This window comes from Microchirus variegatus (assembly GCF_963457635.1).
Source record: "Microchirus variegatus genome assembly, chromosome: 3".
Lineage (NCBI taxonomy): Eukaryota > Metazoa > Chordata > Actinopteri > Pleuronectiformes > Soleidae > Microchirus > Microchirus variegatus.
This window is the reverse complement of record NC_139804.1, coordinates 38013725-38032141: the sequence shown is the minus strand read 5'-3', so window position 1 is coordinate 38032141 and position 18417 is coordinate 38013725. Positions and strand designations below refer to the sequence as shown.

General features: G+C 39.4%; 1 protein-coding gene across 4 annotated transcripts; it reads right to left on the bottom strand.

Moving 5' to 3' along the window:
- Positions 1-4935: 4935 nt before the first annotated feature.
- Positions 4936-17908, bottom strand: spartb (spartin b). 4 transcript variants are annotated; one of them, XM_083886316.1, is made up of 8 exons: positions 17694-17908; positions 15890-16720; positions 13613-13810; positions 11630-11804; positions 10897-11091; positions 10640-10798; positions 8345-8435; positions 4936-7193 (listed from the first exon to the last, which is right to left on the bottom strand). In XM_083886316.1, exons 2-8 carry the CDS (start codon positions 16712-16714, stop codon positions 6986-6988), a joined length of 1851 nt encoding a protein of 616 aa, XP_083742442.1. In that variant the 5' UTR covers positions 16715-16720; positions 17694-17908; the 3' UTR covers positions 4936-6985. The 4 variants fall into 4 exon arrangements, with proteins under 4 accessions (XP_083742442.1, XP_083742443.1, XP_083742444.1 ...); XM_083886317.1 differs by having other exon boundaries at positions 17701-17908; XM_083886318.1 differs by having other exon boundaries at positions 17856-17895.
- Positions 17909-18417: the final 509 nt, after the last annotated feature.

Here is an 18417-nt window from a genome sequence, read left to right as displayed (position 1 = left end):
TAGAAGTAGGTACACAAAAGGTACCAAACCAGAAAACAGGTAATACGAACAAGCTGAAACAGGGGTGTATATATCGTCACCCACGATTAGGGTTATAGGGTTCAGTAAAAGCATGTCATTGGCATCTGTGTAGGTAACTCACTGTCTGGGTCTGTGTTAGCAGCAAACCCAAAGGATGGCGTTGATGCTGTAAACTAGGGGTGTCAAACTTATTTTCACTGAGGGCCACATCAGCATAATGGTTACCCTCAAAGGGTCAGATGTAACTGTCATACAGAATAAATGTAACTAAATGTAACCAAATATAACGTAAAACAAAGGTAACTACTCCCTAACATATTGCTAAATAACTTTCTGTATGTATTACTTTTCAATTTCACTCGTCGCATGATGCATATACAATGATACACTGCGATCTAGTGGCTGTGCCGTCACTTTGCGGGTAACACAATCGCCATGCATCGTGGGAAATGTACGTGTTTATGGTCAATTTTAACACAGATTTTTAAGACCAATGAATCAATCGCGGGCCACATAAAATGACACGGCGGGCCACATCTGGCCCCCGGGCCTTGAGTTTGACACATTTTACTTTTATTTAGTAAAATGTCAATATTCAACATTATTGTAACATGGTTCATGTTACTGTTTTTTAAGAGGTAGGGATTTCTTGAAAATATTGTTGAGTGAACCATGTTACATTTTAATGAAGGAAAGAAATGCCTAATCTACAGTGTTTACCATTTCCTTACTACTATGAAAATGTGATAATGTTTTAATGTCGTCATCAGTGGGGAGATTCATACTTGGATGATCATCGACCCATGATAAAAAAAAACCAAAAAAAAACATTGGACTTATGTGTTAAAAATCTCCTTTGTGGAGTTAAATACTTGAAGTGTGATAGCTTTCTATGTTTCTTTATGGATAAATATGGATCCAAACCACAGAACAATGTGTGTATCATGTAAAAATGTCACTGATGTTACTGATTGCAGCTTTAATGCACATTCTCACACACACACACACACACACACACGTCTGGACAGTAACATGTCACGCCCATGTCCTGCTGCTCTGCCTCTGTTCCACATTCACAGGTCTGACGCTTCAGCACTAGATCATCCAGCATCTACAGCATTAACGTGACCTAACAATAATACAAAATGTGATCATGATATGCAGAATCATGGTGAACAATAAGGATATGGATGTGTGTGTGTGTGTGTGTGTGTGTGTGTGTGTGTGTGTGTGTGTGTGATCTCTGGTCTTACCTTGTGAGGTGAGGACAGATGTGGTCAAACGTGTCTCTGCAGATGTAACTTGTCTCAGTGGATCAGTGGATTCATCTGAGCCACGCAGCCTCCCTTTGTTGCCTCTGATGCTGCTGCCGCTCCTGTGTGTGTGTGTGTGTGTGTGTGTGTGTGCATGAAGGAGGCGGGGCTAGAGCCGGTGTGTCCTCCCATCCTCCCTCTTTTCTGCCATTGCAGTGATTTACACCGGACCTTGTGGGTGTCAGCGCTCGCTCGTGCACGTTACTCTCTAGTGCGCGTTCACGTTGGAGCAGACTAATAAGATGCGTCAATAAACCTACCAGAAAAAAACCAAAACAATGGAATAAGTAGATTAAAGGAATAATTTACTTGTTTTTTTTATATATATACAAAAAATAAATGCACATTTAATTTGTTGTGTCCATTATCTGTCTGTTTAAGACAGGGGTCTCAAACTCAAATGACCTGGGGGCCAATGTGCATCTATTGTGGTCAAGAGGGGGCCGGCCTGGAGAACAAAAAGTGGAAAAATAACCCAACTGTTTGCAATATTACATCATGATATCACACGTATACTTAATAATACTATTTATGATGCAAAATTAATATATTAATATCAAAAACAGACATTTATTTTAAATTACACAAATAATAGTGTGGAAAACTGTAATTAAAATTCGTAAAAGGAGCCGTTTCAGCCACTGCCGTTCATGTCTCGGGCCCTAACAGGTGTATTTATATATTGAATGTTAATTGAATGTTGTATATGATACATTTAATAATGGGATAATTATGACCAAATGTCTTATTATTACTGTTATAAAAACATTGCGAGCAAACATATATTATATATTCCATCACCTCGCTGGCAGCTGAGCCTCAGCTACGCACTGTGTTTAAAAGACGGTGAGGCGGTGGGACATGTTTTCATTATAACATGATACTAAGAGGGGGGGGGGGGGGGGGGCATGTAAACGATTGGGGGCCCGCATGTGGCCCCGGGCAGCCAGTTTGAGACCCCTGGTTTAAGATATCTAGAGTAGTGATGTGATTGTAAATGTTCCCTGGCGTCTTTGTGTGAAAATTAATCCTGATCTGTAAAGATGTCACTGACATAAACACATCTAAACTTGTTTAGTATACTACGACTGCAAAGAAATACGTAATCTACAGATTTTGACCATTTTACTAAGAAAAAGGGATTTCTTGAAATTACGTTTTTTACGTTTTGTGAGGTCATCCGTGGGTAGAGTCTCTCCAAATTTGATTTTACAGAAACAATATCATGCCTAAAACCGGTATTTAATGACTTAATGAGCCATTAAAAAAACAATTTGAATGTTATTAAAATGTTTGCAAACAACGTTCTTTATTGAGAAGAAATTGGATGAAATGACAGTTTAAACTGAGACACTGGCAGTAGTGATTGTGTACCAGTCCATTTTAAAGAGGCGAGTGATGCCTGATGAGTCAGATAAAGCTCGGTTGCTAATAAAAAAGAAAAAAAAAAAAGATACAGGAATGTCCAGGGCCCGGTTTTTCAAAAGTAATCCTCTCGGATTTTGGATAACGGATTGGATCAAATCTTGAAAATGGGTTTAAAAAAACAAAAAAAACAAAACAAACGCATTACGCAATCAGATTAGATCACATGATCCAATCTTGGTTTAGATACGGATCAAACCTTTAGTTTGGGTTTTTTAGAACTTTGTAGTAGGATTGGGATCACTTTGATCCAAAAAATCTGGATTAAACTGATCCCATCAGAAGGGTGGATTCAGTGTGGATTTCAGGCCCAAAATGTAATGAAACTTTAAAATTGTATCATCCATCATCTACCGCTTCATCCTCCACCAGAGGGTCGCGGGGGGTGCTGTGCCTATCTCAGCTGACATTGGGCAATAGACGGGGTTCACCCTGGACAGTTCACCAGTCCATCACAGGGCCACATATAGAGACAAACAACCATTCACTCACACTCTCACACCTACGGTCAATTTAGAGTAACCAATTCACCTAATCCCCATATCACATGTTTTTGGACTGTGGGAGGAAGCTGGAGAACCTGGAGAAAACCCACACACACACACGGGGAGAACATGCAAACTCCTTGCATCCTTCCAAAGTTGTTCCAAACGGGGCTCGAACCCAGGAACCCGGGTCTTCTTGGTGCAAAGGCAAGAGTGCTAACCACTACACCAACCGTGGGCCCTAAAATTGGATCACATACTACTATATTTGGATCATGCAGTACAGCCTACAAGATATCCTATTTATCAGAGGTGGAAAGTAATGAAATACATTTACTCAAGTTACTGCATTGAATACTTTTTTTGTGTATTTTTTAAGTACAATCAATTAAAATCAGGATTTTGTATTTTACTTGAGTACGTATTGACTCAAGTATTGTACTTAGTTTAACTTACTTTATAAATCCTATCTGTTACTGAGTAAAAATAAAAATTCAGCACAATGAAGACCTACAGGGGGAAAATATACACCAGACGAATGATGATGTGATTATCACCAGCACTGGCGGGTGAACGTAGAGGGCGCTACGCCAAAAGTGACGTAATATCCTGTGTCGCGCCGTGAGCTGAGCTCCAAAATAGTTTTGGCTCCTGGTCATATTTCTATTACCCTCTCACACCACGCAAAAGTAACTAAGTAACTTTTATTTAAAGTACATTTCAAATGAACTACTTTTACTTCTACTTGAGTAATATTTCATTATCGGTACTTGAGTACAATATTTTAGTAATTTTTTCCAACTCTGCATTTTATTCATAAGGTTTTAATTTGATTTGGTCATCCATCCGGCTACAGTGATTAGAGTTTGTCCTCCTAAAATAATCCCCCAAGCAGCTGTCAATATTGATCGCAAATCATATAATTAATTCTGTCACTAATTCATGTGCATTCATAACAATCAAAAATATTTTTAGAATATTTTTAGTGATGCGTGCAATGATAAAACAGAATAACAAAGCAACGGCAATGGCATCACTGTTTTTTTGAAATCCAAAACAAATCCGAATCAGAAATAGTGTCTAACTATTTCTTCCCTTGTTGGACGTCCTATTGGCGCTTGGCAGCGACGTTGAGCAGGACAATACAGGCAAGAGTTATGTTACATGCTTACTGTGGTCCTGCTCTCAGGTAGATAAGGCATGCAAAACACCTCTTAAGAACTCCATTTAAACACTCAAATTGCATTGCTCTTCTAAAGTCTACTTATTGCTCTTTACATATCTATAGTTCTACAATGTCGAGTTCCTATATCCTATTTGAGCTTATCCTGATTTGGTGATCCTGAAAAGTTTCTATCCGGATCAGATTGATCCAATCTGATGTTGCTTTGAAAAACCGGCTCAAAAGTAAGATGGATTACGTGATCATTGATAGCAAAAAGAAAAAAGGATGATCAAATCCGGATCAATTTTAATCCAGATTAAACCTTTTGAAAAACCGGGCCGTGGAGTGGCCTTCTGTGTCAACAGATTTAAATCCAGTTGAAAATCTTTGGTGGAAAGCAACTGCAGTAAAATTACTGACCACCACGTGGCAGTGTTTACATACTAGAGTTGTGACGGTGAAACCTCATACTTATCGTCAAAGTAAATAACAGACGAGCAGAAAACCACATTTCTTGAGTTGTTAACATTTTATTTTGTCGTCAGTTCTTTTTTTTGGTATTTCAGCTGGTAAAGCAATGACACAGTGAAAACTATCTGGAAAAATACAAGATTAGCAGTTACAGGAGTGAAAAGTCTAGAGTTTGAAATCAGACCACTCAAATTAAAATAATGAAAAGTTAGATCCATCTGGTTTGAAAAAAAAAAAAGTTTTATCATCACATTTGGGAAAATTCACATTAAGTTAATGAAATGTACGTACATGAGTTTGTTTGATTATGAAACACTATCAACGATAACATTTGTGAGAATATGTTGAAATAAATGACCGTTTAGAGGGCAAAATCGTTCTCTTATTCGGGCCACATGTGATTTAGTTTTGAGAATTATTCTTTGTTTTATTTTGTTTCCACATTAAATTCACGCAGACCCCCCTCATCCTCTTCCACACTCTCCAAAAACCGTTGAACAAGAACACACGGCGGATTACAGACGTGTTATAAACACATCCTTTCGAGTTTGCATATTAATTTGCATTTCCAGGCACGGTCAGCAGTGACAGCTTCTTATTTTTAAACACATTAATACATTCAAACAATATTAATTGCACTTAAGATTCAACGCGTTTTAAAGGTCAGGAAAGATTCCAGTGGCGAGTCTGAAACTACTCCTTTAAATATATATAAATATATGAAATATATTTTATAATAAATCAAAAAGATTTAGCTTTTTTTTCTTTCTTAATTAATTAAAGTGCTTGTGACCTGAATCACACCAGGATATGAATATAAGAGTGGTCACATGACATCACATGATTTATAAACCAGTTACACTGAATATAGATTATTTGATAGAAGAATAAAAGCGTAGTGCTGGGCAGTATGACCAATTTCAAATGTTTTAAATTTTAACAGATTCACAATGTACGTCAGTATATTTTACATGACACTATTATATCTTTTTACTTTTTTTTTTTTTAACTGGTGTTACAAATAAACATTCATCTTTTTATGGATTAGCATTAACCCTTATACTTGTCATTATGGTCGATCTCAGGACATTTGTGACATAAGCTTCTCAGTACTGTGATTCCTAAAAGGTTGAATAACTGCCAGATATGGAAAGTGAAAGAAAAACTCACTCATTGAACATTAGTAACAATTCTACAGCCATAAAATCAAAATAAATCTAGACGGCCTGATTATCACTATGGTTGTGAGAGACATTTGAGTCCACTAGATGGTGCTCACTCTCACAAGACCTGTTGTAAGAGCTGCAATAAACAATAGTCACAAAAAGTTAGGGATATTCAACGAGAATATATCCCTATGAAAAGTTCATGCTATAGTGATATTCTACCATGAAAGCAGGGCCTTTAAGTATGATAATGTCAAACAAGAGCTAACAGTGGTGGCAACACCACAACAAAAAAATCTGTGTCTCAATAACTAGATCAAAATCAAACATTCAATCACAATTGAACCACTACATCAGACAGTTGCTGTGATTTTTGCGGTTAATCATCTTGCTAGAGAACAGCATGTTATTCTGGGTTGACTTAAGTTCACCTGTAAAGGTTATAGTGCATTTTAGGTGCGTTCTGAAATTGAATCCAAAAGGCAAACATCCATAACTTTTTGTGAGTAGGGTATGATCGTGATAATATCGTATTGCGGTGTCTCTGGCGATTTCACTCCCTAATGAGCATGAGTGGTGTTTTCTGTAGTAAATTGCTTGTGTCCAGCAACAACTTTTGCAGAAAATCAGTGTTTGGTCCACGTCAGACTTTTTAAACGCCCCACAAAAAAACAGAAAATAAATTTTTTTTTCTTGGTACAAATATGTCTGTCATCCTGTTCCACCATTCCTTCAAGGTCCAACCTGTCCACACACTATTACTAACACAGCTACACCTTCCGGGTGGTGCAGCTGTGAAAAGGGTCCCCCTCTCAAAACAGTTCTGTTCATCATATCATAGAAAAATAAATACCTGATTTTTTTGTTAGTGATCATTATACCGCCCAGCACTAGTCAAAACCACGTTGCTGCGGGAACAACGGAAAAGGCCACTGTCGGCTATTTCTTCAGCTGTTTCTCCACTTGCTTCTCGTTCTGTGGTTTCTCCTGAAGCTTGTGGTCTTCTAAAATGGCCAGTGCCGTGGACTTCCCCGTCCGTTTGGCCACAGCTTTCATGCCCAGGTTGTCGATGTTGAAGGCAGTGATGCCGACGTTGAGGGCGGAGTTGACGGCGTGATCGGTGGCTTGTCCGGCGGCTGCGCCGTACCTTCATCACAATTCAGATTGGGTGAGAAGTCAGAGGCGGCAGCAGCAAAGAGAGGGATTTTGGGGAGAATTAGGAGGATTGTGAAGAAGCAGCATGCTTTATGTGGATTTCACCCATGCAAGTTCACAATTGTGAATTAGGAATATCTGTTTTATCTTTTTTTTTTTTTTTTTCCACTGTTGTTGGAAAAGATCTAAGGGTGGGCAATGCTGCTAAAATAAAGATATACAAGTTATTCTCATAATATCACAATATATAAACTGAAATTTAATTAAAGCTGTAGTGCGTAACTTTTAAATCCAATCCAACGTCTGAATTAAAACCATTAAGTCCGTTTTCAGATGAAGGACGCAACAGAAAAATAATGTTAAAATTGTTTAGGCTTAAATGATAACATCAAAAACAACAACTGTTACGCACCCGCAGCTTTAAGGAACAACTGACTGTAAGCATGGTTACTTCCTGCTTCCTGGTTTTCAACAAGTTGTTCTACAGTTGCAACATATTATAGAATATAGCTGAAATTACTAAAAGACAACGTATACGTAATTGATCATGTTGAAAGTCCAACTTTCCCCTGAGTGACCGGAAGAGTGAAGCAGAAGTTGCAAGTGATGCTCTGTGCATTTAGTGAATTGAAAGATATAATAGAGAGCTTTACATTTATTTTAAGCTATTGCCCAGCCCCCATTATAAAAATCAATAATCAAACATACTGGACTAATTTTTAATCACGGTATTACCAATTAAAGGAAATGTTAAAATTAGGCAGGAAAATTGATATTAGGATAATCGGGAAGTGAAACAGTTTGGGGGGTAAAAAACCCTCATGCCATGCGTGTGATTAGTGTTGTCAAGAGTTAGGGCTGTACGTAACTAAGAGAAAGTACATGTCTTCTCATTAGGTGGGTCAAAGGTGTTTTGTGTGTTTTGTAGACCCCTAAATCTGCAAAGCAAAAAAATCGAAGAGGAATATGAGTGAGTGCACGTTCGGCATAGTCTGCTTGAACGATACAATACGACATTAGCGACACAAACATTGACTTCCTGTCTGTCGTGCGAGCTGTGATGAGCAACAAATTCAATTCGGTTGATTTACATGAGTGACAGTGAATGGACCTGTGAAGAGTAAAACAGAAGAGAAAACGTACTTGTGTTTTACAGTGGTGACCGTCTCCGACGCTACATTCTTGGCAATGTCCTTTGCTGCGACTTCCAAACCAGTCCACATGGTTGCCAGTCCTGGACAAATACACAAACATGTTAGCACATTGTTAGCAGCTTCTTCTTAAAGTTTGCTATGGGTCCTGAAAAGTGGGAGTGAACTGGTACCAGTTCCTTATTGGTCAGTACCAAAGTATCAAAAGCATCTGGACAGTACCGCAATCAATATTTATGTTTTGTTTGATTTAACTTGCTGATAAAAACGCTGATTAAATTATTAATGGTTACTTCCATTGGTAGTAGAGACATGAAAATCCAACTTTCTGGAAAATTTATATTATGTGATTTAGCTAACGCTAGCTAGCTTTAACCTGATGTTAAAGGGATAGTTCGGAATTTTGAACATAAGACCTATTTTCCAACTCAGCCGGTGTGATGGAGACGTCTGGAGACGTTTTCAAGAAATTTCATTCAGTTCTTCTAGTTGCCGAGTTCGCTGATGCTATGGCTAGCGCAAGTCAATGATACATGTTAGCATGGCATTAGAAACACTCATACCGACTCCACAGTGCACCAGAGGCAAATCGATTGTAACGGCAGACTATCGATGTACATATCTGTGTTGATAGAATGATATTTGAAACAAAACTAACGTCGCATCGCATGGATTTTTGAGGGACTACTTTCTCAGCACTATACTTCCGGCAGTGGAATCAGTCCGCTGCTGCCGGAAGTATGACACGCTGCTGCTGCTGCTGCTGAGACATAAATCCTTCAAATTGCAAGTTGGTTTTATTTCAAACATTCTATCAACACAGATATGTACATCGATAGTCTGCCGTTACAATCGATTTGCCTCGGGTGCACTGTGGAGTCGGTATGAGTGTTTTTAATGCCATGCTAACATGTATCATTGACTTGCACGGGACCGTATCTATGTTCCCCGGGTCCTATGTTCCCCGTTTTGTTTGTGGTACCGGGGAACATAGGACCCTTTCTCTAACCCTAATCCTAACCTGACCCTTTTTCAAAAAAAGGCTCCTATGTTCCCCTGTCACATACAAAGTGGACCCTTTTTGGGGAAAAACGGGGAACATTGGACCCGGGGAACATAGGTACGACCCCGACTTGCGCTAGCCATAGCATCAGCAAACTCGGCAACTAGAAGAACTGAATTAAATTTCGGTAACGCTTTCTTTTACAGTCCCCTAATTACCAGGTATTTACCTGGTAAATTCATGGTAACACCAAAGTGTTACTAGGTAATTACCAATGGTAATAAGAAAGTAAATACAGTGAAACTGTTGCCAAAATACTGGGCATTTACCTGGTAACTATATAGTTAATTATAGCGTGTTATTACTGCTGTTAATAAGAAGGTATGTACAGCTAAACTATGGCAAAACTATGGTAAATGTAAGTGTATTATTGGGTTATAAACTGGTAATAAGCAGGTACCTACAGTCCCCTAATTACTAGCTATTTACCCAAGGGGTAATCTAACAAACCTAACCCTAAAAATGTGTGTAATTACATGGAAACAAGCTTGGCTTTCTTTTACAGTACAGTTTTACTTTACTTACCGAGTACATTACCGTGCATTACCCAGTATTTTGGCAACGGTTTCACTGTATTTACTTATCTTATTACCCTTGGTAATTACCTAGCAACACTTTAGTGTTACCATGAATTTACCAGCTAAATACCAGGTAATTAGGGGACTGTAAAAGAAAGCGTTACCTAAATTTCTTGAAAACGTCTCCATCACACCGGCTGAGTTGGAAAATAGGTCTTATGTCCAAAATTCCGAACTATCACTATAATTTTTTGTACAGACACCAGCTAATGTTAGCTATTAGCTAAAAAGGGCAGAACCTGATGTTATGCGAGTTAGATGATGCCAGCTAATGTTAACTTTAACTAATAATAGATAACTTTTGCTAGCCAACTATAAGGGGGCACCTGTATCAACTCATATTGGTGAAGGCACTCAGCTCCATGATGTTGTCTTTGTACAGTGCCTTGAGATAATGTCTATTGCGATTTAGCGATACACAAGTAAATTTAATTGAATTGTTTACTTGAATATTGTCCAGTGCTCCCATCTTGTCATAATGGCGGCCAAGTACACGAAAGTTTGGGCTCACTTTTTAATTGACGTGTGTAATATGTATATGCAGCTGCAAGCAAGACTTAAAATTACTAATAAGAGAACAGATAAGTATCAGCATCAATACAACAGTGATGATAACCATCCAGACTTAGGTTAAGGGTCGATAAACCTTGTACTCCACTGGCAGCGACCACCATAGCTCCATCAATGTTGGAACGGCCGTCCTTGTCTTTCTTCATCGACTCCGGGATCAGCTTGCTTCCGTGTTTTTTCACGTGCGGAGCCAACTCCCGACCCACACAGCCAGCAACGACACACACACCGTCCACTGCAGCAACACAGAGTCATTCAGTTAAAGGTCCATTGCCAAATGACATAATTATACAATGAGTAATAAAACATGCAGACTGAGGACCATTTTTTCACCTAAGATCTGGCTGACTTTGACGGCTCCCCCCGTCGCTTGCTTGGCGACGTGGAGTCCTTTGGTGACCGTGGGGTTGACGTGTGTGGGTTTGTCCTCCGGAGTGATGTGTTCTCGGAGCTTTGACGCACCTTTGTGTATGGCCATGCCTGTGAACTCGGCTCCTTTCACCAGACCCCAGCTTAACCAGGAAGCACCTGAGAGGACGGAGCAGGATCACGGTCTGTGCTTGAAGGCTCTGTCTTATATTCTCAATGAATTAGTTGTTTGGTCCCTTTAATTTCAGAAAACAGTGATCAATGTTGATCACTGTTTTCTGAAATAATGACGTTCCCAAAATGTCTTATTTTGTCCACAAACCAATATTATTCAGTTTAATTGATTACTTAGTAAAAAAAAGGAAGGCAAGGAAACCAGATAATATTCATATTTAAGAAGATAAACTAACAGAGAGCTTGTCTGAATTACTAAAAGTAAACTCTAGTTCTGTACAAAACAACTGAATCTACTTAATAAGGCTGTCACCTTTCCCAATTATCAAGTTTGTACCTAATTACTTACTACCACATTTGCCAAATTACTTTTCCAAACACAACGTGGAAGCCAAAATAATTTCCACGCACCTCTTTTCATTCATTCTCCGGAGTCGTTATAAGAGGACGGTTTTGCTCGTGTCCTCCGTTGAAGAACAAAACAAAAGAATATTCATGTTTGAAGATGAAACATGTGCGTCACCTGTCAGGATGCCATGTGCCACCTTTTCACTCCACTCGGGCAGAGCTTTGTCCTCCTCAGCTGCTGCCGGGTCCGTCTCCTTGGTCACTGCTGGTTTTGCCTCCTCGGTCTCTGCCGGTGCAGCGATGGACACCGTCTGACTGAGATTAATGGCGTCTGCTGCTTCATCTGGAACCTGATAACACAGACACATGAGCTGATGAAGGCCCACAGTGTTGGAGGAAGAAAAAAATAACTTTGGGACAACTTGTCCACCATTTTGGTGTCAGCTTTACACATCCCGAAAAAGCTCATCTCTAAGGAGCCTCCCAAATCTCACAATGGCCGTGCTCATTATTCTTTGCTTGTCATTACAATGCACTATTTGTTTGCCAACTCACGAGTCACTGTGCAGTAAGAAAACACCCTTTGTGACACTGAAATCAAAACAAAAGTGCTTACTTGCTGAAGGGGAATCACTTCCATCTGTAAATGAAAAAGTAAAACAACTTTTCTGGCAGCAAAAATCAAAAATGACTTGGTTTGGCATCAAACTGAGCCATCATCATCATCATCATCATCATCATCATCATCGTCACTACAGCAGAACTGGCACTTGTCTTTCCGTCTGAGGTCGTTCTAGCAGCTACAGATAAGAGCTTTAGGACAGATTAATTCTCCTCACCTGCCTGTGCACAATCCTCACACTGCTGAGGTCAGCACTAACTCAGGGAGAGCCGTGTGCCAGCTCAGAGGTCAGAGGGAGCCAGGTACAGAGAAAACATTGAGGAAAGTTTGGAATCCTAAGCAGCAACAGATGATTTCACGTGGTTATTACGGTAATTTCACTCGCACTGTTGCCGGAAGCCGGCGAATCAGCGTCTCTGTCATCAGAGAGGAGAGAATGGGAAAAACCCCTGTATTTTCCATTTTTGGACACTGAGACAAGGACTCAAAGAAATGTTGTTTTAAATATGTTTTATACTGTTCAAATATGCAAAATCTGTTGTTCATGTACTACAGTGTTTATTTGTTTTTAAATAAACTTTTTAACTTGCTTTTTTTTCCATTTTAAATTGTTAATACACTATTTTAACATGTAAACTGTAAGTAACTGCCAGATACTGAAAGTTATTATGTAAAACTGGGCAAAAGCACTTACTCACAGGATGTTTTCTGGACCTTTTATGGTTAAAATAAGCCACAAAGTGCAGACAGAAATTTGGAGGCTTAGGTGTTCAAGGGTTACTAAAAGTCAGTGACTGTGATTAAAAAAAAGATACAAAACTATTGTTTTATCAACAATTGCATCTATAAAAACACATTTCTATACTGCAGTGATGACCCTAATGTGTGGTGCATTTATTACCACAAGGTGGCAGCAGCAGTTTACATTTAGTTAGTGGACTTCATGTGTGTTGAAATTGATAAAAAGAAGTGATGAATCAATTACTTGATCGATCGATTACTTAATTGATTAAATCAGATTTGAGTGTCTGATTTTGGCTCCTTAAATGTGAACATTTTCTGGTTTCTTTGCTCCATAGAACAAAGAAATCATTTGAACTCATTTTTTTGGTTTGTGGACAAAACGAGACATTTGAGGTCGTCGTCTTTTCCAGTTTTGAAAAACACCGGTCAAGATTTTCTGACATTTTATAGGATGAAAGCAATTACTCGAATAATCAAAACAACATAATGTAGACCTTTAAAAATACAAAAAGTGAAGTGGTGAGTACGAAACTCGGGTGTTAACTCTCAGTTTCAACGTATCAGAAATGTTAAGTGACATTTATTTATGATATTTCTGCGAGAGAGATTAGGATTGTGATAAGACTTTTTAACTCAAGCTTTAGGAAAAAAGAAAAATCCACTGTGGTTTTAATGGATCTAAAATGTGATGGAGTAGACACATGAGGTTCTATCATAATATTAACCTCTTGATACTGTACTGCAAGGACGAGGACTTTAATGATTGGCGTCTGCCTGTAGAGCAGCACTGACCTGAACCCTGAGATCGGTCATCTGTGACAGCAGGTCCCGGAACATTTCTCTGTTCGCAGACGGCAGCTCGGACGACAACACCACTCCCACATAATAGCCTGAAGATGGCGCCATCATGTCCGGGAACATAAACACACCAGTGTTACACAGCAACGCGGGAGAGTTCATGGCCATGAGAGGGTAGAGCCAGTCACACACCTGCCACAGAAAAACAAAATGAGAGGAAATGGGTGAACATGAGGTCATGTGGGTCAAATGGTTTTGATTTTACCCTGATATGCAGCCAATATACAATGAGGGATATTTACAAGGAAGTCAAAAGTAAAATTGGGGGGGGGGGTGGTGGGGGGATATGTTGGTTTTATGTATTCTTTAGCGAGAATATGTTTCCCTGAACTTCCCAGTTTTTTAAAGATATGAGGAAAAAAAAAACATTCATCCACCAAAAAAGTCCAACATCGGAGATACCGACAATTATCGCAATAAATGTCAGACAATTAAAGACTGCGTTTTGCTTGGGATTTGACTTTACTTCACTTGCTGTAGTATTTTATTTATGATTGTCACAAATTCCCATTTTAAAATGATTAAAAACACTTAAAACAAAGAAATATTTCCCAATTCTCAAGCAAAACATTCAGAAACATTTAATGAGGTAGCAGCAGCTTTATTAGCAAAAGGCGTAGATCTTGGTTTTCTTCATTTTGCAAAAATGAAGACCCATTAAACCAAATGTTTGAGACCATATTAATCATATCGGGGGATTGGGAGTGTTTGCCAATATCCAATAATACATTTCAAAGCTAATATCTGCCGATATCGTAATAATAATATCATTTTGCAACAACAAAGGACACAGTGAACTATGTTCCATGTTATTTCTGTATTTGAGGGCATTAAGAGTGTGAGCAGGATTTAGAGAATTACTCTCACTCATTTGAAAGGCTGATGTCACCCACTGGCAACATAGCATATGGAAAATTCCCCCAGTGATGAGTCAAATGTCTGTCTCATGACCCACTACTGTCAAAAGAACAGAGAGCAGGGCAAAACTTAATCAGAACTGACATGGATAGTTCAGATAAGAGACTGATTTGGCCTCTGAACAAAAACCTACACTGATAATTATGTGTACTAATCTAATCTCTCGGAGTACACTGCACTGACTAAACACGGCATTGCTCTGTTTCTCTGCCTTTCATGGACTGCGGTTTTAAATTAAAATCTGAAGATAATAATTGACTCAACGTATTTTTCTTGCTGTGCTCTGGCTGCTTCACACATTTTTTTCTGTTAAAAATAACAAACAGTTCCTTTATAACTTCAATGAGTCTCCATTTTTTCCATGTCATATTGTGTTTTATGTATACTGGAGGATAACATGAATTCTTTTTTTCTGTATTTAAACAGAATAAAAATAAAAAAGTGAAACTAAGCTTCTGTAGTTTCATGTGACTGACCGGGGATTTCCCTAAAGGACGGCATTATAAGATTAAACCAACAGGATTAGGAGACTGAGTCACCAATGATCACGTGATCCTGTCTACTGGGCAAAAGATCCTAAACAAGCTTATCTTAGTCTGCTGATGACTCACAGTCATAGATGTCCTGATGAGCCCAGTGAACATCTTACAAAATCAGGTCAAAGGCCATGAAAAAATAATAATAATAAAAAAAAAAACTTTTCACTTGCTATCACTGAATGAGAACAGCATTTCAGAACATACTGTATGTTCCTTTTTAAGTCTTAAGGTTTTTTTTTCAGTTTTTTTGCATAAGGACGGAAACTCAATTTACCCCTATGTGTATTTTGGTTCCTTCCACACAAATCGTATATACAGTGCATAGGCAGGTTCGTGTTTACAGGACATTTAGGTGGATTTATTGGCAAAAATTGAATACCCACAAGTATGATGGCAATAACTGAATTTAGCTTTATGGGTACTCTACATAAGTGCCGTGCTCTGTGGAGGCTGCCATTTTGTGATGCCATGAGTCAGAGTCAGCAATTTTACACTTTGAAGACTAATGCTACATCCTTTCTGCTACAAGGGGGCCACCGTAGTTCCCTATCAAGCTTGGGAAAAGGGATGGGTAAGTGAAATCTGTAGTCTTAAAGTTCGAGGTCAATATTTTTCACCTTAAATTTTTTTATTATTTAATTTTTTTAAAACAATTTTGTACATCAAGTTGTGTTCTAATGTGTCATACTTTTAAAAGTTGGTTAAATAATGGTAAAAAAAATATATACAAAGTGAAACGTGTCTTTTCTCATACCTGCAGAAATGCTGGTGGTCGGTTGGGCGTACTCTCAGAGTGACCAGTGGTAAACTTCACCAGCCGCAGGTAACCAGGGTAAGATGGGGCACTCACGTGGCCTTCAGGTGTGACAAAGAATATCTGCACACCATGAGGGATGTACAGCAGCTCCTCTCCCTCCTCACCCATACTCTGGGGAGATGGTGTTGAGTTTGAGATGCGACTGTAAAACTCGTCCCCAACCAGTGACATCTCCCCTTCATCAGTGCCATATGAAATTGATAGGTGACCATTAGTCGCCTGAGGAGAGTAGGCTGGAGGCTGTTCACCTGGACCAGCAGGCTGTATGCTGGGTGAAAGAGGAAGGCCAACACCTCCAACAGCTCCTGCTGCTTGACCATTAGCAGAGAGGATGCTTGGTGCTGATGGCCTCTCTGGCTTCTCTATGGTGGGGAGTTGTGGGTATATACATCCTGCAGACATTCCTGTAGCAGTAGGTCCAGAGACAGTGGTAGTGGTCGGCACAGGTGCAGATTCGAGGTCAACGCTGGTCTCTAGTATGGCCAGGCGAGTGGTGATGTTGTTCAGTGTCTCCTGCATCTTCTGCTGCATCTGCCTGGCTGACTCCCAGGAGCTGCCCACACACTCCTCTCCCTGTGACGGGACACTGATGGCCCTGACAAGGTGCTGACGCCCTCGCTTGTACAGCTCCAGGGCCTTTGCCTTGTCTCCAGCTTCGTCTGATGACAGTGCTTTGTTGATGCAAGAGAACGCATCCTTGAAGCCCTCTGTGATCACTTGAAGTCTGGCATTGTCGAAGGCATCTTGTTTAGCTTTCTCCATTCCACCCTGAAAAAACACATATCATCAGGTCTCCAACAGCTTTAAACTCTTTACAGGGCTAAAAACACAAATGAAGTGATGTGTTGATCAAAGTAGAGCTGAAACGATTAATCGGTGAATCGATTATTAATCAATTACTAAATTAATAGCCAACTATTTTGATAATTTGGGGGCAGCTGTGGCTTAGTGGTTAGGGCTTCGAGCTCGAGACCGAAAGGTAGCCGGTTCAATCCCCGACCAGTCCGCAGCTGAAGTGCTGTTGAGCAAGGCACCTAACCCCCTCACTGCTCCCCGAGCTGGCATGGCAGCTCACTGCGCTGGGTTACATGTTCTACACCTCACTGTGTGCTGTGTGTGTTCACTAACTCACTGCAGAATTGAATTTCCCCTTGCGGGACTTAAAGGGTTCTTAATCTAATCTAATCTAATCGATAATTGGTTTGTAGCTTTTTTCATTATTAAAACAAGATTTCTGATCTTTTAGCAGCTCTAGATCAAAGTAAAAATGTTGGGCACTATATAACTGCAAATGAATCTGAACAATACATACAGTATAAAGTTATCTTTGTTACATTACAACACTGATGATCAGATATTGTACTTCAACATACTACTACTTCCTCACATCGCCATTTAACACACAATAACAAACTGCCACTTCATTTACTTAGACATACAACAGTTTAACTCGTACTCTAACGTTATTGTACTTCACCACGTAACCAGTGAAAGTAAATGACAGTGTCTGTTGGACAGGGGGTTAAACTAAACAGCTAAGCTAAAGCAGGCTACTGTCGATAAAGTTGTCAAAAGCAACAGTGACAACGGCTAACGTCTCTGTGAAAACAACGATTATTCGTGGTATATGAATCGCGAATTCACTGTAGCAAGAGAATGACAACAACAACAAGAAGTTTGCTCAAACGAACTTGTATTTTGCTAACTAGCATTAGCACGTTTTGGATTAGCTAACACTTACTCAGTACCAGAGAGAGCGAAATACACCAGAGAACAGCTGCGTTGTTAGCCTGTTGGCTCTGTTGTAGCCAGTGTTACGTCAGCGTCTGTCGCCAAACGTCTTCTTCCTGCTGTTTCGTGAGTAAAAAGACTCGGAATGCTTAAGAAATGACGTGTAACTCACTCTCCCAACAACAATGTTGACCTTTCACAAAAGAAGCACAGTGACACAGGACGCTTGACTTCAAACCGCTGCTCCACTGTCACGCGTTACTTTTATTTTGAAAGGCCTGAACGGCATTGCGCGAGCGGCGGTAGATTTGAGCGGATGTGACGTAAGCACGCTCACTAGTTGTATACAAACTAACAGCCACGGTCAATTAAATAAACCATTAAAGTGATCATTTTATCCTTTAATTGCGTCATTATACTTTTCAGTTTACTGTATTCACTATCGGTTTTTTTTTTTTTACATGTCATGTTAATTTCCGGAAAAGTGACACTCTCATTGAAATCAAAATAAATAAAGTGTCACAGGCTTTCAGGAAGGGACAGAGGCTGCTTTCTTGTTGTTGTAATTGTTATTGTAAATAAGTTTACTTTTCCAACTCTTGCGAACTTTATTGCTCATGTTGTGTCACGCATCTCCGCTTAACCACAACACTTTGAATAATTAATAAACCAATTAATTTAATGAGCTTCTCAGATGTTTATTTGCCTTGCGAGAATAGCAACGAGCAGCTCAT